We start from the raw sequence: 23,136 nt of genomic DNA on the forward strand, positions 1-23,136 counted from the left end.
TTTCAACATTTCACATTTATCTGTGATCATGCTGCACTGATAGAGATGTTGGTCTGTGCTGCTGAAACCTCATACTTCCCCAAAGTCATGTAACCAGGAAATGAGATCATTTGGCCGAGGGTCCCGCTAACACCCATGCATTTTTGTTTTTGACCTTTCATGCTGCGTTTGGACAGTTTTAGTTCTGTCCAGAGTTTTCAGGGATCAGGAGACAGCTGCTCAAAACAATGAGAACTTTTTTTTTTAAGAGGATCTGGAAAAACATGTCACAAGATAACACTCTGTACAGCAACGGGGCTGATTTGGCACAGTGTGGTTGGCTCTCAGTGGTGTCAGGAAATCCCCATATATTATCGACCATAACTTCAAACACAATGTCCTACTTGTGTTGCTTCTGCTTGGTGCTTGTTTTTTTTTTTCCTTCAGTGAAATTAACAGAAAATCCCCTCAGAAGCAATAAGGATCTATTGCACTCTTCACCACGTATCCTCTCTTATCTTCAATGTGCTGCATATCCACACGGTGCACCAAACGTCCTCTTTTTTCACACTGACCTTGGCTTTAAGTACAATACACGGTTACCCTACAACCTCCTTCCCTCCGCCCTCATTGCCCTTTTCATTCCTCCCCCCTCTCAGTCAATTGCATTCTCTCCTTTCTTTCCCTGGTCTTTAGCTGAGTCTCTTCTCACCCTCCTCTCACTCTCTCTCTCTCTCTCTCTCTCTCTCTGTCTCTCTCTCTCTCTCTCTCTCTCTCTCTCTCTCTCTCTCTCTCTCTCCCCCTCAGATCATTTTTATTGGCTTTGTTCTGTGCAGATTAAGGTCGCACGTTGATGAAGGCCCCCGGAGTCTCAGAGGTCTCGGGGCCCTCACAGTCTCATTTGCAGATATCTCTCTGCATTTGTTCTCTGCCCTTCTCAATTTGCTTGCTATTTCTGTCTCTGAAGTGTGTCTGGATCACATCCAACACACAGTTTTGGGAAAGGAAACGAGACTGCAGACCCAGCAGCATTTCTTTAGTTCAAAGTGAAACTGATGCACAACATCATCATCATTTTAAACTCCCCCTTTTTAAACCTGTACTGACTGACTGAATATTAATCTCTGCAGCTGCATTACATCAGGTTAGATTTTGGCCACATTAAACCAAGTTAGTGTTGAAGCCAGTTTGTTTTTTGGTCAGTTTATGGTGTTAACTAAACCCAAATTATAGCTCGAGGCAGATTGCGGAACAACGTTCCCAGTGAAAGCGGCACCCGTTGGCAGTCATTGCAGAGAGCTGAAACCTGTTGTGAAATTGCCACAGGATGTGGGCAGTGAAGTTGCTTTTGTGTGTTTGTGTGTCTTTGTGTGTGTCTTTGTTTTCCTGTATGAAAGTAAAAAGCTAAATAAACTGTGTGTGAACTTTTCTCTTTTTTTATATGCTGTCTAATAAACACCCATGCAAGCTCCTTTGTGCACAGCGATGTAAGTATTCAGTGTGGGCATGTGCACAAAGGACTTGTTTTATAAACCTGTAATAGCTGTTTGGGAGTTCATCTTCATTTTTTAAAAATCATTTAACAGCATCAAAGTTTTTGTAATTCAAAACAAGACCTCATTTCCTGTGAAGCCTCCAGTAATTTAGAACTTCATTAACAGTATATAATTATATTAACCAGAGAACATGGAGACTTGCAAAAGACCTATTAAAAATGATCCAAATGATGCAGCAGAGTCTGAAATATTCCCATTTTTAAGTCCTCCGTTCATTCTCATAGGTTCTGTATCTACACTCAGGGGCTGGTCTCTCCAAATATAACTGGCCACCCCAGGTGACCCCCCAAACTCCTAAACTGTGGTTGGCTGTTAGTCTTGTTAGAGACAGGACTTCTCTTAAAGTCAATACTGTGTTGACCGGAATATAAGACAGTTTTTTCCATCGACATACACCTGAAAAAGTGAGGATTGTCTTGTATTTGGGGTGCAACAATTAAATGTCAGTATTTGTTACAAAAGTAAACGGTGCCACTTATGCTTGAAGCAAGTGCACCCCTCATATCTGAGACCAGGTGTCACTCACCTCTACAGTACCGGGGGGGTATAAGATGAAGTGTTACTTACAATATTATTTTGGGTTTGGGGTTTTAGGCCTTGCGGGATACTCGTGTCTTTTAGTAACATAGTATTGTTAATGTTGGTATTAATATTCATTCATTCATTAGAATTGTATTTGCTTCCTTCAGTGTTTCACAACTATTTGATACACATCTTCACAAAGTAGTGTATTCACTGTCCATGAACAAATAGGAGCAGGAAGAAGAAGAACGTATAGTCCCTGCCCCTCTCTAATTACAACATAACCTACCACTACTGTACACCAAACAGCTAACCCGTTAGTGATCGCCTTCTCTTTTCACAAAACATCAATGAACACTGAAACAATCAAATACAGATTTACTGGATGAGTTTGTAGTTCCCCATTACTTTACCTTTAAACATTCTTTTACACTGTAAAATATTTGAGCAGCATTTTATATCATCCTCCAGAGAACTCCAAAGTTTAACTCCATAAACTGAAACACACATTTGCTTTAATGCAGTGCGTGCGTATGGACTTTTGTCATTAAATTCCCGTCTATGAGCCTCCTCATGAGATGTAAACACAAACAACTTCTGTAAGTTTTCAGGTAATGATCGGTTTCTGACTTTAAACATAACTAATAATGTTTTAAGGTTAACTAGATCTTTACATTTCAACACGTGAGCTGATGAACAGACTTTCAGTATGTTCTCTAACATTCACCTCATTTGTAACGTCTGATTGATCTTTTCTGTAACACATACGAAGGGTTAATATAAGTCATATAAGTGTTCATACCTCCGAGCAATAACTAAAATATGGAAGAACAAGTGAACAGTACAAAAATATGAAGAGAAGCAGAATTCAGACTGTCGTTGGCCCTGCCTAAAACACCAACACATTTACACACTCTCCTCTTTATATAATCTATATGTGGTTTCCAAGTCAGTTTATCATCTATTATCACTCCCAGAAATATAGCTTCTGACACTCTTTCAATGTTAACACCATTTTAACCAAGCTTATTTGATCATCCTTTTTTTATACCAAAAATCATAATAACATGAGTTTGTTGATGTTGCACTGGCGCATTAGGGTTCTGCAGTTTTTCATTCATAAGGTTCTTTCTGATCTGCAGGATGTTGAAGCGTTTCTCCAGGGTCAGCTGAGACAATATAGTAAGCTTCATAGATGTGAGATGATGCAATAGAAACATATCAGTCTGGCTATGTGTTTTTTTAGAGACGACTGCGTTAAGTTTAAAACACTATAGCTACCCATATAATGCAACTTAGGTGTTCTATCTTGTTATTTGGGAATACAAAATCAGGTTTTCATTTTTTCTCAAAAAATGTTCTTGTAATTCTGAGATAATTATTTTCTTAATTAAGAAAAACAGGAATGGTTTTTCACAAATGAATGCAGTACACTTTGATATCAGAGGGTCCTTTTTTAAATAAGTCTTGAAGTGAGGTCATCTTGTATTCAGGCCAATAAAGTATTTTGATAGGGTTACAACAGGCGGCTTGTCATTGTATTTGCATTTAAATGTTACACATTTTCTTTTGTTCGTATTTTGAATTGTTGAAAAATACTTCACACATCTTTTTCATCAGACAGATGCACAAACTTTGAAAAATACATTTATTGGCTAAGTTTCAGGACCAACGCTTTACATTTTTTAAGTACTTTATAAAATGATTTTGAACATATATCTTCTTTATGAGGGCTGAAACATTTTAACTTAGAATGTTTATATGTTGCCACTCTTTTACTTTATTATTATAATCATTGCTTTAACATTTAGTTATCTTATTTAATTATTTATCTATTTATCCATTCACTTCTTGTATTCATCAGATTTTTTTAACTCTACCTTATTTTACTACTTATTTTGTTATTTTACTGTATTGATTTTATTTATAATCATGCCTTTTATAATTTTACCATTGCTGTTGTTTTCTGTCTCTCTCTTGTGAAGCACTTTGGGATGCATGTTTGTATGTATGAAAGGTACTATAGAAATAAAGTTGAGTTGAGTATTATGTTACTTTTTAAAGTTAAACATTTTGCACATGAATATAAATTCTGTGAGATACCAACACTTTATAATATCTTAAGGTAATATGTGATCAGTGGAGAGACAAAGGGTTGATAAATGCTATCCATTCATGTCTGTGTGCATACATACTGTAACCCACCCCTGCATAAGTCAGTGCCCTCAGTCTTTAAATCTGGACATGCCCTTTTCTACATCACCTGTAATTTTATATGATTTGTCACATGTTACATTTTCTCCAAACCGGTTCCTCTTGGTTTTACGACGATGCTTACCGTTAATAAAGTGAACACAGCTGTGAAATGGGCTGGGGTCCCTGTCAGCACCTCTGTTTCTGTAGATAAAAGTCTTCAGAAGATTTCTATGTTTGCATGGAGCCAACAATCTGGCTCATCATTATATCTGTGAGTCAAAACATAGAGTGGTAAAAGAAATGTACTGGGTAAACCATGTAGCCTGGTTACTTCCTGACTAGTTCTTACTGTGTATTCCCTCCATCATGGTCCAAAGACAGGGTCAAATTGCTCGATTAAAGCAAAAAAAAAAACACATAATAGAGACAATAACAGTGATGAACAGAAAAAGATGTCCATCTTCAGGGAGCTCATCAAACAATAATTGGTTGGTGATTAAAGGAAGTAATTGAAAAAGACTAACGCACGATCCATCCATGCTACATCTTCAATCAGAGTTAAGATGGATGCATGAAATCACAGCTAATGTAACGTAATCTAATTGTCTTACTGTCACATAATTAAATCATACGGTTTGTTTCCACTGTGAGCGTAGCAGATAGAGATGGACCAATTGTGCAAATCAGGGCCGATACAGACACCAATGTTTGAAATAACAACTAAACCAGTTCCCAATTCCTGTACAGTTTTTTTTTTTTGTTGTTTTTTTTGCATTACTTCTTCTGGATTGTTCTTCATGTTTGTTTTTCAAAATAGATTTTGAAAATGTCCCTCCTCCTGAAGTGTCACTGGAACATGTCTGACAAACACGTGGTTGATCTCTCTCAGAGACCGTGTAACTCTCCCACACTGCAGACGTCTTCTTTCACTTTTAACCATGAAAACAAATCAGAGTGACCAACGGGTGACTTCTTCTGCCCTTTTAAAACCTCCTCTCTGAATCAGTTAGGTGTACTAGCTCACCAGCATTTGTTAATGCACACATCAAATAACATTAAAGGTGACATATCATGCAAAATTGACTTTTTAATGGTTCTCTGCCTGAAATATGTGTCCCTGGCATGTCTACAAACCCCCCCCGAGAATGAAAAAAATCCATTCTACCCCTGTTTTGATTTCTACACCTTTCTGTAAATGTGTGTGAAACGAGCCGTTTCAGACTTCTGTGTTTTTGTTACGTAACAACAATATCCGGTCTGTCACGGAGTCAGAGCTCGGAGCTTGTTCAGCCCATAGACTGTATAAAATAATACTGAATCCCTCCCCCGTTTTTCATTACCTGCACAAATGTGTGCTAACAAGGAGTTTAGGAGGGAGGCATGCTTGTTGTAGGCTGTCTTAATAAACACAAAGGTCGGGTTTACTCCCCACGTCTGCAGATTTGAAGATCTAGTGGATGATTTTTATTTATCATGGATAAGTGCTAGCGCTAGTTAGCATAGCCACATAGCTACATGTTCATAGCTGTGTACCAAGACACACGTCTACATACTGATAAATAAAACAACAAGAAACACTAAATCTGTGACCAATCCTTCAGAAAGGTCCTGCTACAGGCGCCTCTCCGTCAGGATCAGATTCTGGATCAGATTCAGAGGGTTGAAGTACGATCTCTGAGCAGCCTTGTATATTCAGCCAACATGTAAACATTAGATCAACGTGCTGGAGAGCCGAGGCACATCCACTTCCGGAGGGGGCGTGGTCAGAGGATAAAACAGAGTGTTCTGAGGAGGACTGAAGAAAAGGACTTTTCAGGCATGCCAAAATCTGATTTCAAAGTGTTTTTTTGAGCATAAACTTTAAAGACATGTTTTGGGGACCTCTTAGACCAATATATATTGATGAAAAAAGCGTGATATGTCACCTTTAACTATTCACATCAGTGCACGGCACATTATTTGTGGATGGATGTCTGACAGAGGATTGAATATTAACCTAATCTGATGCTCAATCACACATAGCAAACTTTCATTTTTGGTAAGTCACACAAAGTTTACCACTTGACTATTTTTGATTAGCTATTTTAAAGGAACCCCAGTGTGCTGACTATGCAGACGTTTGCTATAACGGAGTCTAAGTATTGCACTGTGACTTAGTGTTTGTCTCTGCCTCCAAGCTTACATAGCAACCAACAGTCGACCTGTTGTGACCCTACATAACCCAAGTCCTTGAATACTAGTCGTTTGGTTATTTCAAATCAAAAAATCTCACAAGATCTCAGAATGCTGTAATATATACCAAAAATAGAGATTGAGCTAACTAGAGATTTTTCAAAAAATCAATCAATCAATCAGACTTTATTTGTAAAGCACTTTTCATACAATGATAATATAACGCAAAGTGCTGTACATAGAAATCATAATATGAATAATACGATAGAATAAATTATAAATACTAAAATAATAATCTAAAGTAATAATAATAGTAATAATAATAAAAATTAAATGAATAAATAAAATAAAAATATGTTTCTGATGAACTGAGGAAACGCTCTCATGATATCTTAATGAGGAAACACTGGAGGTAAAATAAGATGTTAAAACTCAACACAGGAAATTAAACTCACCAAAATAAAATAAGAATTAATTAAAATAAATTAATAAGATAATAAAAGACTAGAAGATTAAACCAGTAAAATAAATGAAGATGCTACACTAAAAGTTGATACAGAAAAGTAAAACAGAATTAAATATTAAAATTCTGAGAGGTCATCTGTAAAGAATTATAAGATGATAAGATCTGATTAATAATTAAATAAATAAGAAATGATCAACATTAAATTAAAAAAGAAATACAAATTCAGAACTTAACTGAATAAATAATACATGTGTGTGCATAGTAATTTAAAATAAGACATTATATGACTTTAAAATTCACAAAAATTGTAACTTTATAATAAATATATATAGTAAGACCCATTTAAAAGCGAGACTAAAAAGGTTGGTCTTGAGTTTGCTTTTAAAAATGTTGATTCTCTGCACAGCCCTCAGATCTTTAGGTAGGGTGTTCCACAGATGGGGACTGTGATGATAAAAAGCTGCCTCACAGTGGGTCTCTGTTCTAGTTTTGGTACAATTAAAAGTCCACTACCTGAAGACCTGAGGGCTCTCACAGGCTCATATGATACATCTGATAAAAAAGGAGCAAGACCATTAAGAGATTTAAAAACCAATAAAATAATATTAAAACCTATTCTTAAAGATACTGCAATCCTCAGTTTAAATGATTCATGTATGTTTTATCTGCAACGACAAAGCCATTTGAATTTGATATTTGATAAAGCTCTCATTTAAAGACTCGTCCTCTATAACAGCAGCTGAGATTCATGGGTAATGTAGTACATCAATCAATCAATCTACTCTTAAACAAAGTTATAATGTTAAATGTATGTTATAATGGCCGTTACATGACACTGAAGAAGCTTACATTTCAACAAGAGTTGGGTGGAAATACTTACACTTTGCAGTTTAATTTTCAAACTTATCAAAGTTTTTCCAGAATCTAAAGAAATATAAAAGAACAATTTCCCCGTCTGGAAAGTATTTTTCATGTTCTGTCAACTTACTTTGAAGGATGAGAGCGGTGGGGTTTCCCTTTTCTGCAATCAAATATTGATTGTATCTGAGCCCTCAAAGAGTAATCATTACAGTGTACTGTGATAATATTCATACTTCTTTAAATAATGTGAAGTTCAGTACAGTATGTGAACAAAACTCATGGAGATCCTTGTTTCTATATAAGACCATTACCTTCACGGACATCCCCCACCTCAGTCCTCAAGGCAATGAAAGACCTTCATTATGACTATTACTCATCACCTCTAATCCTCCCCTCCCCCATGCTTCATCCTTCCTCCCTCTCATCCCCATCACTCTGCCCTCTTACTGTCCATTATGCGCTCTGCCCCCCATCCCTGCTGTCCATCCTATTAAATCTCCCTTCTCTGGTGTCACTGTCTCTTTCTGTCTTGTCACCCTGGCCTCATTCGTCCCGTTCCTCTGGCTCTCTCATTTTCTCATCCTGGTCTCAGTAAATCTCCCTCTCATGCCCCCCCGTTGTCCCCTTGTAATTCATATCCTCTTCTTCTCTTACCGTGATCCTCTCATCCCTCTGTCTTCTCCTCAGGCCAGCTCACCTATGGATCAGCACTCATATCAGCAACCCAGGGGATTCCTTGAACATATCGACCCGACTGACATCCCCACAGAGAGCAGCAGATCAACACTGATGCCGATGCGCTGCACGCAGCTGTAGAGCATCAAGGCCAAGGGGTCAGGGGTGAAAGGTCACGGACTACAGAGCCGGAGCAGGCGCTGAGGTTAAAGGGTTTCAGAAGTGGCTGACTGAGGATACGAGAAGAATCAGGGTTCAGGAAGGACGGTCTCAGTGACAAACAAGAGTCAGGGGGTCAAGATGATGACAGCACACGGAAAGCTGAGGAGGGAGAAGGGGAGTCTGGCAGAGTACGAATCTCAGATGAAAGGTAAGACACTCTGCATGTGCATGTGTCCACATCATGGGTACGTCTGTGTTTGTCTGCATCCCTTATTCCACTTCTGTTTGTTCAGCTGTGCTTACCTGCATGCATGAATGCATATAAGGCAGCACATGAGCATTCATGCATGAGTGTGAGCAGCCGCTCTGCAGTCGACCACACACACAGGGCTGCAGCACATTTGTGCAGCTCAGTGTAGTTTTATTCTTCAGTGTTGTTGCTCTTCAGTATTTTATCATAGCTTTAGACACAGAGTGTTGATATTCGTCTGGCCGTATTCATTGTTTTTATATATTTTATTTAGTTTTGTGATGATTTGATGTGTTCCTGTTGTACTACATTTTTTCTAACCATCTTGAAAAGAACTCCTTGTTGGAGATAAATGTGTTTCAAGTATCAATTTAAATAATATGAAATCTATTCATTCATAAGCATATGGGGCTCCATTTGTAAAGTTGTGCACACTGAAAATAACTGCTACATTTCTCCACCTTGAGCTCCAAAACGTCATAAAAATGTAGGGTGAATTTTAAGTCACTTTTTTATCACATTTACAAGAACATTTGTGATCTTCTTCACATTTAATTTTGTTACTGTCTCTGAGTGTTGTGAAATCTCTTACTGGCCTCCATAACTATCTTTAAAACATTTACGGGGGGCAGTCCAGCTAGTAACCCGTAGAAGTCTGACCGACTAGGATATCTGTATCGCTTTATGAAGCTTCTATTTTGGTACTAACAGCGCCCAATACAAATTCACATTACCGCCGAGCGGAAGTAAAGGCAGTTAAGATCATTACGAACAAGATTGACAGTTTCTATATACCTTCTTTTCATTTCCTGTAAAAGCTGCCACAGGGTAGGTGTCAGACGAGCATGCTGCTAGAACAGCCTCTTTCTTGTTTACAGTGTTTCACTGCATGTTTTAATTTTGAGTGAGCAACACATTTGACTCTTTCAGAAAAGCAGGGGGAGATTTGATGTGTTCACACCTTGTTATTAGCGTTCAATATCTTGTTCAAGATATCGGTGTCCGAGTATGACAACTTGGCTTAAGTATCAGCTTAAGTGCGATTAGCTGCAGTTATAGTGTAACCTCCACCCACAGCTCCACAGTTATCCATAACTTGCATTATACACTTCTTTCTGTCAGTGTATCTCAGTAAACAGGTAACAGTTCTGGATACTTTCATGGCATGCATTACAGGGAAACGGAATTAACGTATTCATACATTTTCAATTTGCCATAGGTTCCTTTGCTGATTTAACGATCTGTCTGGTGTCTCCTTTGTCCATGCTGTCACTTCTGTATAATGTTTATGCAGCCTAGAAAAAAGTAGCATTTCCCAACATTCACATTGTACGGAATACCATTTCTTGCTTGCCTTATTTCAATCAATCAATCTTTATTTATATAGCGCCAAATCCCAATAAATGTTACCTGGAGACTCTTTCCAAACAGAGCTGGTCTAGACCGTACTCTATGTTCTATTATTAACAAGATCCAACATCAAGACAGGATAAGATCCAGTCCCATTCTTACAGACAGGACTCAGTCTGATCTCATCTTAATCCACCATGAGCAGAGCACTTTGCAGCATTTAGCAAGTTACAGTGGCAAGGACAAACTTCCTTTAACAGGCAGAAACCTCCAGCAGGACCAGACTCATGTTAGACACACATCTAATTTCAACATATTGAACAGTGGAATATTTTGTGTTTGCTTGCTTGTGTCGCGTGAATAACTTGCTCCGTTTGCTTGATACAGACAACAACTTGCATCTAATCAGGTCCTTACATTGACTACATGTGAAATTCACCTGTGAGAATAACTTTATTGAACCACATCACTGACACATGACAAAATCATCAAAGAGAAAGATGATATAGTTTTGTCCAAAAGTCGCTCACAGGAGCTTTAAGAATGGCAAGGAGAAGTACAAATCTGAACATTTATTGTGCTGGAGCAAACAAAGGTTTGATGTTTGTGAAATATTTGACAAATCAAAAAATTCCTGAAGCGACTTATCAATTATGAAACTAATTAATTTTCTTCTCATCGACAATTGTATCAATCGATTAATCATTGCAGCGCTAATGTACTCTCAATCAAAGAAAACATGAGAACCATTAATATCACTGCTGCAAGATTTTCTCGTGTGTACGTTTTCTTTATGCTCTGTCTTTGAGGATGCATGCCGTGGCTGGGTAGCACTCTGTACTGTACTACAAGAATGTATTTATAGCCAGTATTAGTGATGCTGTCTCCTCACATCCAGTCAGCCTTAGGCTGTGTACTCACACAGAGACAGAGAAAAGGAGTAAAAAGAGGGGAAAGAGGGAGCGGGCGGACCAGGGGTCGGAAGATTAGGGAGGAAGAAGAGAGAGAGGGAGAGAGACAAGCAGGTAGTAACAGAGGAGAGAGAAAGAGGATGGAGAGTAAAGAGAAGGGGATGTTATTTGAGAGTGGGATGTTTGTATTAGCCTTTTCAAACCAAAGTGCAGCGCAGGGCCAAGTCACTGCTGGCCGAGCTGTGTTTGCTTACAAGCTCATGTGTATAAAATGAGGTTATGCTGGGTTATTACTTGTGAGCTGTGTGCAGTAATCTGTATCTTTCTGTCAAATATCTCAGTTCAACTCAGGAAGTCCCACCTAGACGTGACAGCATGATGCTCCCTGTGTTTCCCCCCTGAGGGACTGTGTAGATTACGCAATTATGTAGGGACATATGGGATTAGAGGAGAAATTACCATATCTTCTTCAATGAAGTTTCTTTATAGTTAGATTATATTCCACAAAAACATGTTTGTCATCTTGTCCACCAGCTCCAGCAGTAAGAGTAAGGAGTGAGTACAGTGTCTTATTATGTTTTATTCATACAGACTGTATGAATCCATACTGTACGCTTTTTTAAATGCAAGTATGCATCTGCAAGTGGGAGCAGGCGTGATATGCATGAATTATTTTTTGTTCAATATTTATTACAGGTAATTTGCACACATTACAGACACACTTACAGTATGCATACATTCAGATTCACACAGCCATTGACTGTATGTTAGAATGCACAGTCCACCTCCAGCTCCAAAATACCTTCTTTATAATGATGGAGTCAACCAAAACACACCTTGGACTAAAAGATAAAACATCAAACATCCCTCAGGAGGGTGAAGTCCACAGCGGAAGAGGTTCTTGAAGCAGACACTCACAGTTTGGAAAGTTTGATGACTCGTGTGTGAGTGTGCGTTACGTTCTCTCTCATCGTTCCTGCGGTAATATTCTAATCCACTAAAGAACACTGCAGGAGCTTTGTTTGTCAACAGAGCTGTCAATCAATTATCTTTTTAACATTGAATGACTCATAATAAGAACTAACTATGGTGACAGAAAGCACGTTTGAGAAAAATATATTTGACATTTTCTTATTCGACCATAGACTGTATAAATAATAGATGTAGTATCTGTGACGTCACCCATTTGCTCCTGCAGTGCTGTTTTGAAGTCAATCGTCAGCGGGAGCCATATTGGAAATGTTGATTTCAACCAAACTTCTGTCAAGGTAAAGAGGTGGGCTTTGAGCCTCCTAGCCAACATCTACAGTGTTCCCGCCTGTCAATCAGGTCAGCTGTGCCTCTAATAATGGAAAACTTGTAATCTTAATATCTTCGAAACTGCAGCGTTATGAAAATTCACCCCCTGTACAGTGTGTGCCGATAGAGAAATGATCTCTGCAGACTACACTTGTTTTTTGAACCAGGCTGTAAATATGTTTATTTCTGCTGTAAAGATTGTCTTTTTAAAAATGTGTGTGTGTGGTTTACAGTAATTCTGTAGCCAGTCTCAAGTGGACACTCGAGAAACTGCAGTTTTTAACACTTCCGCATTGGCTTCAGTTCTCGCGGCCAGAGGCAGCCACTTGAATTCGACCCATGTTCCATCTGTTATAATGGAGACCTATACAGAAACCAGCCACCAGGGGGAGCTCTCAAAGTTTTGGCTTCACTCAAAATAGCTGTTGTTCTGTGCATTGTATATTACAATTTTGAATACCAACACACTCATGCATGCATAAACATACATCATTGCGTTTCATCTCTCTCTTCCTCTCCCTCTATCACTCTCTTCAACTCGGTCTCAGCAGATGTGTGTCTAACATGAGTCTGATCCTGCTGGAGGTTTCTGCCTGTTAAAGGAAGTTTGTCCTTGCCACTGTAACTTGCTAAATGCTGCAAAGTGCTCTGCTCATGGTGGATTAAGATGAGATCAGACTGAGTCCTGTCTGTCAGATGAGACTGGATCTTATCCTGTCTTGATGTTGGGATCTTGTTGATATGATAGAACATAGAGTACGGTCTAGACCTGCTCTGTTTGGAAAGAGTCTTCAGAGAACGTTTGTTGGGATTTGGCGCTGTATAAATAATGATTGATTGATTGATTTAATAAAGAATACATCCCAGACAAAATTATGTCTGTGTCTATTTCATGAATCGTTCTTTTCTCCTTTTTTAAAGATTATGTTTGGTCTCCGTCATGCCTTTATTCAGAGGATAGGGAAGTGGATTAGAGTAGAAAAGTTGGATGTGAACTGGGATGACAAGGTGTTTTTCGGCCGCAGGAACTTTACCTTGGAACTAGGGACTTTACCCCTGAACCACGTGCCTTTCGACAGGAGAGACCAGGGTCGTCTGCCATGGCTTTTTGAGTTAAAAAGGATTTTAAAGCCGTGTTGAAACGTCTTCAGTGAATCCATCTGTGATGAAAAATTGCACCATCTAAAACAGCGCCAGCTGAGTCTCTTCCATGCTAACAGGCTAACTGTTGTGTAGCTCATAATGATACCTGCCTGTCCGTCTGCTTCTATGGTGTCATCTGTGATGAATGGCATTTGTCTTTGTTTTACTACCCTCTACTGGTCTGGTGGTGTAGTGCACTTACTTACTACGTCACTGGCCTGATTTGCACAATCTAACCGGGACTTTAGCCCGCGGTGAAAATGCAGACACCATTGGGGGCACAGGAACCTTTTAGTTCCCGGTAAAGTAATTCTGGGGGCTAAAAGACCCTGGAACTCTTGGTCAAAATGCACCTTAAGGTTCATGTGTGCACGCTTTTACGCCTCAGCAAAATAGGTGCCCCATAAGTCCTGTTTTTCTTTGTGCACAATGTCGTAATGTTTCTCTGTAAGGAGTCAAAAGCCTGACATTTTGAAATATTTCAATTAAAAATCTTAATCTGTAATGTTCGTCTTGTAAGGTAACTTGTAGGTTGAAGCTGCCTCACCTTCACTTTCAATCACACACTCTCAGATAAATTATTCATCCCTTTGTTCAGCTCTGGTTTTACTCAAACCAACAAAATGTCTTGATAATGAATGATTTTTCTCGTTTAAGACTCCTTTTTTTTTTTATCTTGGTAAGACAGTCGAAGCAGTGTTGCTAGGTGACAGACCAAAGAGTTGATAAGCAGCAGTGCTGAGTGTTTCAGATTTGTGAGACTGAGATAAGACAGGATGAAGAAAGATAAGAAAGGATTCCTAAAGTTAGCGAGGATTTTCTTCACCGATACAAAATTTGTACAAATCTTATCTCAGAGTCTTCCAACTAAACTTCAGACAGAAGATAAGATCAGAAGTTTTTACAGCTGCGGGCTTATAAACATGTCCTCGCTTAAATTACTGTCTTCTTCCTTCCTTTCTCCATGTGTTTATATCTCTCTCTACGTGTCCATCTGTGTTTGTGTCAGACCTGCGGGCCCAGCTGACGGACCAGATCAAGATTTTAGACTCTCAGGTGGATGTGAAACAGCAGCAGCTCTCAGACCTCTCTGAGTTTCTCCGGCGTCGAGGAGACATCGAGGCTGAATATGCGCGAGCCCTCGACAAACTCACAGAGAGATTCACCCACAAGACTAAAAAGTGAGTGTGTGTGTGCGCAGTGTGTGAACTTTAATGTATCTTTTCTATTACTCGAGAGATTCAGAGGGGTTCGTATTCATATCTCAGTGAGGATGTCTGCTTTTCTCCAGGAAGGAGCAATGGGGTCAGTCTGTGTGTCAGGTCTGGTCTGTCTTGCTGACTCAGACTCGTCTGGAGAGCCGGGAACACGCAGCACTGGGCGACACCTGCTGCAACACACTCACACAGAGATTGGCACACAGCACAGAGGACACACACCGCCTGCACAAACGGGTGAGTGGATGTTTGGTGTGAGGTCACACGCATGTAGAAACAGAAACACTGAAAACATGCAACACAGTCAGTGAAAGGCGCAGAGGAGATGGAAGTGATCACATCAGTCCCCCTCTCACAGCAAACAATCCATGCAAATCTGAGTTTTATTTGAAGGTCATCACTCCTTTCCTTGGTTGTAATCCTCCTTGTATTTTCTCAGTTGTTGCAAAATTGCAGAAAACACTACGACATTAACCAACCAGAAGAAGTAGGTACATGACTCGTCGCTGATTGGACTGGTCTATCCTTTGACCCCGAGGGTACCTACTTCTTCCGGTGTTGTTAATGTCGTAGTGTTTTCTGATTTGCAGTTGTGATTTGCACTTCAGGGCCACCGTAGAAATGCTCCCTTGCTCACCCCTCCTGACAGAACACAATGGTGGCTTTTGAGGACAAGAATCTCTTGTGATGCATGATCAGTATGATCTTCAATTTCTCAAGTTTTCACCATCAAAAACGTCCATCAATGCACATCAACCACTCTCTTCTTCTTTACCTTCCCACGGCCAAGGCCAATTTATACTGACATGTATTTTGATTGAAAAGTTGAAATCATGCCCCCTCGTTGATATGGAGGAGGCTGCTCTTGACTTACGGCCAAATTCCACCAGATCCGTATCAGGTCCAGCCCTGATCCGTCACGAACCGGATCTGATAGGTTTCTATTCCAGTCAATGTGTGAACTGCCACTGGATCCATTGCGTTCAGGCTGCGTCTCTGATCTAGCAGGTCGAAACGCAACGGATCAGATACACAAGACCTCCATCTTTGCCAATGCATCAATCTCAACAGAGCAGATGGAGCGGGACAGGAAGTCAGGCACCAAAACAAAATGAAAACATCCGGTTAATTTTCAGAATAAAACACTCTGTGTTATCACCAGATCGTATTTCACTTAACTACAACAACAAACCTTCATGATGAGCAGAGCCAGGAGGAGAATCCTTGATTCAGTGATTGCCATGGGGAAACCTTGGTCACATGAACCCTGCTGCGTTCCGAAAACGCAACCGGTGGGTGTTGACGCACGAAAGAGCACAGAGCCGGACCGCAGGGGATATGGTGGAAATCCCATGTTATAGCTACTGCAGCTAGTCCATAAGGAGAGCTCTAACTCCCAATTTGTACAGGATGCGCCGCGTCACTCACGGCACAGCCAATATTTCCATTCTAGTCAACGCTCTTGTTCACTCAGCTCTGTCTCAGGAGCATGCCTCGGCACTGCTCCGCCAGAGATACGCATTGAGTCTTTTTTTGACAGAGCCCATGCCCAGCACGCGTAAACTTGCACAGTGAAGATTGACCTGGACAGGAAATCAGGCATGTGGATCGCATTCAACATCTGCTTACCTTCAAAATAAAACACCACACAGACTCCTGACCATTTAAAAGATCGTATGGATCAGAAATACTCATCGATTATGGATGTAAGCAACAGATCCATGTCGACCACATCAGGACTTTAAGATGATAACTGTGTCAGAAGGTAACAGAACAACAAAATAGAGCAGAATAATTCATATTAAAGTCATTTAAACCTGCAAAATCGAATCTTTATAGTTATGCAGCATTCTCAGAAATGATTAAAGCACCAAAGCAATGGAATACTCTCCAAATGATTCAACCACAGAAAGTTTCTGTAACCTGTTGATTGTATGTTGTTCTCTCTATACTGGACCCAGCTGATCCTGGCTGCTCTGAGCTGTGCTATGCTCCAAACACGCGTCCTGTGTAGCAGGGCGCGTGCCGTCAGTCGAAGCAAACCCATGGCGCTGATGGAACGTGGCGCACACGCTCCCTGTATAAATTGGGGGTTAATCTTTTGGCTTCTCTTTTGGGAAGCTGTCATGTTGTCCATCTTTTTCTTTTAAGCATACGAGTTAAAGATTCATCGAAGCAGCTCATAAACGCAGCACAGAGTTTCAATGGGCAGAATGGGAGTTTATTTTGCTTCAGGGTTCGGCTGATGATTGGACTTGTTTCCCTCAGGGGGCGGCTTTATTGCTTTAGAGGGGAGACTTGGCCACATGTTTTATGAGTCTGAGAGGAAAAACTGAGCTGAATGTCGTTAAAATTCGCCCATTATAAATGTCAAGGACATTTTGGAGTCCTAACCCAATGTTAAGCTTTGACCTTTATGTGGCTATGCATAGTAGAGATGTGTCCAACAGAGTTCCTGTGTTTCAGATATCTCTGCTAGAAATAGAATTAACAGAAGAAATGATTGCACATGTCACTGCTGATACTAACAGGCTGCATAAAACACTTTAAAAAGGTTATAAGATTGAAGGATTCTTTTAATTTCACATTGGAGCTGTTTCTTTCGAACATTGCAGAAATGATTTCACTTACTTTCAGGAATTTCTTGAGGACTGTCAGCGACAGGGTAAGCAGATTATTACACGAACATCAAGTCACACTAATAAACAACCAGAGTGCTAAACACTGTCAGCTCTACATCCTGTTAGAAAGCCTAAGACTCTATGCATAAATTCATAAACATGGACTTTTTTCAGTGCTGCCGGATTAATTTTGTATTACAGCACAACACTGAAATAACTCCACTTGTAAGTTGCCAGCCAATACTGAACAGACCCTGAACAGAAATCTTCTTCTGAACCTCCTCCGTGTGTTTCTCCTGTTATCTGTCTTTGTACCGCAGTGGCATCTGCAGTCTCATTCATCTGAAAAACGTGAACATACTCATTGAGCTAAAAATTACAGCTTGTCAGACACGCTCTCTGTACCTTCTCATAGTTGACAAGTGAGCAGAATTTTAATTAAGCCATAACAGTCACTTCAGAGCAGCTAAGAGGTGTTGTTAGGCGCTATGCCAAGCAGAGCATTACCAAAATCACTCTCTACACTGTATTGAGTCTGCTGTTGCTGCCATCAAAGTGGGTCCATGCATGTGTACCAATTAAGACTACAAGTAGACTACAAGAGGCAACGGCTGCATTTGAATTACACCAAATATCATTCATCAACCGTGAAATGTTATATTTTTTTGCTGCTTTCAAATAGTTATTTGGTCATCGCTATGTTTCAGTCATGGCAGCACAAAGAGGCAAGTGAGAGAAAAATCTTAAAATGTATAACGGTCAAAAGAGAGATGCACCCTCGTTCATAAGAACTTGTACGATGTCGACATTTTTTATATTTTTCATCCAAATGAGACTGCAATCCGTGATGAATGATGATCTCACCTCATCTTGGACTCTTACATTATACGTCTCTGGCGACATGCTCTGCTGCAGGTGGTCAAAGACAGAGAGGTGCTACAGTACGCCCTTCCTGTTCACTCAATCACGGAAGCCGTCTCATGTTAAACCTGCAACTCATCATACCACTGGTTTAGAAGTTGTGCTCATGTTGCACTAATTTACTTTTGGATCATTGTTGGATCGTTCAAATATGCATGTTGTGTTGTTGTGTGGGAACGGATTATGCGTCATTATGTGTTATATGAATGTTAATATAAATTGCTGCTGATAATTTTTTGTCATCAGACACATAGAGACAGACAGAAAGGGAAGGAGGCAGGGCAGGACACACTGCTGTGTTTGTGTGTTTGTTTGTGTGTGTGTTGTAAAGAACTGAAAGGCTGTAAGATGAGCAAAATAAAGTAGTTTGTGAACACACTGAAATACATTGCAGGAGATAAGCACGATTAAAGGTGACATATCACGCTTTTTTCATCAATATATATCGGTCTGAGAGGTCCCCAAAACATGTCTTTAAAGTTTATGCTCAAAAAAACACTTTGAAATCAGATTTTGGTCTGCCTGAAAAGCCCTCTTCTTCAGTCCTCCTCAGAACACTCTGTTTTCTCTCTGACCACGCCCCCTCAGGAAGTGGGTGTGCCCTTTGCTCTCCTGCATGTTGATCTAATGTTCACATGTTGGCTGAATATACACGGCTGCTCAGAGATCCCATCACTTCAACCCTCTGAATCTGATCCAGAATCTGATCCTGACGGAGATGTGCCTGTAGCAGGACCTTTCTGAAGGATTGGTCACAGATTTAGTGTTTCTTGTTTTATTTGTCAGTATGTAGACGTGTGTCTTGGTACACAGCTACTACAGTCTATGGGCTGAACAAGCTCCGAGCTCTGACTCCGTGACAGACCGGATATTGTTGTTACGTAACAAAAACACGGAAGTCTGAAACGGCTCGTTTCACACACATTTACAGAAAGGTGTAGAAATCAGAACAGGGGCAGAATGGATTTTTTTCATTCTCGGGGGGGTTTGTAGACATGCCAGGGACACATATTTCAGGTAAAGAACCATTAAAAAGTCAATTTTGCATGATATGTCACCTTTAATATATAGAATAAGCTCATATGAAATCTGTAATAAAGCAGAATAAATGGGGTGATATATTTCAATATCATCAATAGACTCTCCCTCATACTCACTTCCTCTGTAACAGGCACAGCGTTATTCTGTATGAAACATTGTAACCTGCTATCATGCATTAAGAAATATTAGCTGCTTTATGCTCTGCTGAAATAATGAAACTTTACTGTAGGGAAAAATACAATTTTTTAGTCCTTTTTAAAAGCCAGGAGCAAATGTGAACTGAAGCATTTGGAGGCTTCATTGAGAAGCACAACAACACACCTGAGCATGGAAAACCAAAAGTTACTCTTCTGGAATGTTTTCTCTTCTCTTTATGTTTTAATCAACCAAATAAAATAGAAATCCTCCATAAAAAACTCTTTCAGGTGTTTTTTCTTTATGCAAAAATATAAGGGCATGTGTCCATTAACACCATTGTTTGTGCTAGCAGCACCAACAACCTCAATCTTCTCACCAGCATTACTGTTGCAGGGTCACGGAAGTTGTCGCCCAGCACTTATAGATAGAAGTCATGTGGTGGCATTGGTAGCAGCTGCACATCCGGAAACTCAGCTTGTACAATGAGTGTGGTTAGTCTCTCCTCTGTGTGGCCTTGTAATGATTCAAGAACTCCTTCTTTTTACCAAAGTGGCAAAACTTGTTCTACAACTCTTTGTTCTTCATTTGATCATAAGTCATTAACATGGAAGAGAAAACTGTTTAGATAAGACCTTCAGAATTGATCACCAAATAGTTTTTCTGTTATACCTCCCGGGGCTTCTGTACTAAAGTTACACTACGTCCATTATTCAATTTGAAGAAGCAGTTCAGTACTTTTGGATCATCATTTCTTGCCAAGGGTTAGATGAGATCATGTCACTCTGTTTTCTGTAAGTATGAAGGTAGAGCTTATAGAGGGTTAACTAGTAGGCTACAACTGGCAGATGCAAACCAGAGAAAAGCAAATATGTGTGTATTTAGGATTCAAAGCACTGCTTAAGCATGATTGCTCCTGTATATTCTGGGCGTCTTATGTTTTTGCAATCTTTTTCAAATTTCAGAGCAAAGAAGTGGGCATTCAGATGCAAGATGAACTGTTAAAGGTCACCACAGAGCTGCAGATGGTGAGCGTTTCATGTGACTTTAATACTTCAGTATAAAGTAATGATACTGTTTGCATGCTGACAGTGCTGATGTTGAGTTTCTGTTATGTGTCATGAAGGCTCTGAAGACGTACAACCAGTACCACACAGACTGTCTGATCGCCGAGGGGAAGCTGAAGGAAGCCGAGCGGTTGGAGGAAAGACACACCGGCAAGTCAGCTGAGCTCGGCCTCGGCCAATCGAGCGGACAGAGACGGAGCTCGGTGAAGAAGATTGAGAGATTAATGGAGAAAGTGAGAAAATGCTGCTGGTGACATAAATCTTTTTAAACAGGGACCCCAAAGTTTAAACTATTCAAAGTTTAAGGTGACAGCTTGGTTAGAGGTTACGTTGGGCTCATTGTGGTTCTGGTTACGGTTAGAGTAAGTCCCCAGGATGTGAGTATAAGTCAATGTGAAGTCCTCCGAAGTAATGAGTGTGTGGGTGTGTGAGACAGAAAGACAGACGGAGGGATAACAGATCACAGGAAGTTTTGAAGCGGGTTTCTACAGAACAGTTTCCTGTTGTTTTTCTGAGCATGTTTATCTGCACAGAATACAAAATGCTGTTAATGCATTTTTCCCCTTATGTGTCTGTTTTTCACTTACATGCAGAAAATTAAACCTAAAGCACCCAGACATTGTAAGATCACTTTTTAATCTTGGTTGTGTTCTCTTCCCTTACTTTGTGTGTGTGTGTGTGTGTGTGTGTGTGTGTGTGTGTGTGTGTGTGTGTGTGTGTGTGTGTGTGTGTGTATCTGTGTGTATCTGTGTGTGTATCTGTGTGTGTATCTGTGTGTGTATCTGTGTGTGTGTGTTTGCACAGAGGCATGGCAGAGTGCAGGAAACCCAGCTGAAGTGTACCAAGGCTCGTAATGACTACCTGCTGAATCTCGCAGCAGCCAACGCAGCCATGAACAAGTACTACCTGCAGGATGTCAGCACTCTCATCGACGTAAGAAACATGCAATTTGTGTTATGCTCCTGCCTCAGTGTGAGACTTTCAGACCACCTGGAGGACTTCTGAGAAACCTCTTTGTGCCACTAAAAAAAAAAATCTCTTTTTATTACTTTCATCTTTTATCCTCTGTTCCTTCCCCAACTTATCAATCCCTGTCACGTTACTCTCTTATTCCTTTCCTGTCTCCATCCCTCAATCCGTCTCCTCTCTCCCTCCGTCCTGGCAGTGCTGTGACCTGGGGTTCCACCTCTCCGTGGACAGGGTGATGAGGTGCTACCTGTCCAGTAGGTGGCGCATTCAGAAGACGGAGGAGACGGGGCTCAGGCAGCTGGATGCGGCGGTAACGTCCCTGGACCAGGGAGGAGACAGAGATGCTTTGCTACAGCAACATGACTCCGCCTTCTGCCTTCCATTTAGATTCAACTACCATCCACATGAAGGAGACCAGGTGAGACCAGGGTTCCTCGGATACAGGTGTACGAGGTCCAAGGAAGTCAGATAGATTACATTTTACAGAGACTACAGGCAGATGACGCTGTTAAAGACAGCTTCACTTTAAACATCAATGACTGACAGCAACACAGTTTTTCCTCTCTCTCTCTCTCTCTCTCTCTCTCTCTCTCTCTCTCTCTCTCTTTCTCTCTCTCTCTCTCTCTCAAATTGAACTCCTGTTGGCTTGAACTTGATGACCTGTCACGCTGATAAATGTTAATTTGTGCGTGTGTTTCAGGTGTGTGAGGTGAGTGCAGAGAGCCAGGTGAGGTACGAGCTGGAGACCAGATTCCAACAGCTTCAGTCCCGACTCGCTTCCGTGACCCTGGAAACAGAGGAGGTCAGCTATTTATCCTCACTTCCTATTTCCATATGTCTGTCTATCTGTCTGTCTGTCTGTCTGTCTGTCTGTCTGTCTGTCTGTCTGTCTGTCTGTCTGTCTGTCTGTCTGTCTCGAGGATAAGAGACAATATCAGACATAATGAATGACTGACTTTGTTTACCTCTCTTAGGTCAGTAAAACCCTTAAAGCCACACTCAGCGCCCTGCTGGACACCATGTGTGAGAGTGACACCAACCCCTCCCCTGACGTGCCCAGCACCCTATCACACGAGCCCCCCGGAGGAAACACCATCCAAAAACTCACCATTGCCAAGCGTCGAGCCAATCAGCAGGAGACAGAGACTTACTATTTTACTGTGAGTTCACAAATTCATACATTAGCTCCAGATCATTGAACTTAAGGTCACGAGGCTTTTGGAAAGTGAACTGAAAGTGGGTGCAGCACTATGGAAATACTTCCTCCTGTGAGGAACTTTCAGTTTGTGTTGATATTAGCGCCTCCCTGTGGACAGAGCAGTGAGTTTACCTCTGCAGATTAATTCTACTTTTATTAACAGTAGAAACAAAGTCTGTCTCTGCAGCGTACTGTTAATCTCCTCAAGGTAAACTGGAATGTTTAACCACTTTGTTTGGTATGTTCTCACAGAAAGTTAAGGAGTTCCTCATCAGCAGTTCTCTGACCTTCAAACTTCAAGCCAAACATGATCTTCTACATGATGCCATACAGAAAGGTACTCTCACACAGACACGTCACATGATGTTTGAGCTAATTCTTGGAATGTTGCCACTGTTTAAATATATAGAGGATCTGTGTTGATG

General features: G+C 40.5%; 1 protein-coding gene across 1 annotated transcript in view; it reads left to right on the top strand.

The window, feature by feature from the left end:
* Positions 1-23,136, top strand: part of arhgap4b (Rho GTPase activating protein 4b) — a 54,922-nt gene that overhangs the window by 8,586 nt on the left and 23,200 nt on the right. Inside the window, exons 2-11 of the mRNA XM_034694865.1 lie at positions 8,440-8,797; positions 14,552-14,723; positions 14,834-14,996; positions 20,443-20,505; positions 20,604-20,777; positions 21,349-21,477; positions 21,710-21,931; positions 22,214-22,315; positions 22,488-22,673; positions 22,964-23,048. Coding sequence (XP_034550756.1) covers positions 8,728-8,797; positions 14,552-14,723; positions 14,834-14,996; positions 20,443-20,505; positions 20,604-20,777; positions 21,349-21,477; positions 21,710-21,931; positions 22,214-22,315; positions 22,488-22,673; positions 22,964-23,048 — 1,366 coding nt within the window. The 5' untranslated portion in view covers positions 8,440-8,727. The remainder of the gene's footprint in view (positions 1-8,439; positions 8,798-14,551; positions 14,724-14,833; positions 14,997-20,442; positions 20,506-20,603; positions 20,778-21,348; positions 21,478-21,709; positions 21,932-22,213; positions 22,316-22,487; positions 22,674-22,963; positions 23,049-23,136) is intronic.

This window comes from Notolabrus celidotus, chromosome 11, assembly GCF_009762535.1.
Source record: "Notolabrus celidotus isolate fNotCel1 chromosome 11, fNotCel1.pri, whole genome shotgun sequence".
Classification (NCBI taxonomy): Eukaryota; Metazoa; Chordata; class Actinopteri; order Labriformes; family Labridae; genus Notolabrus; species Notolabrus celidotus.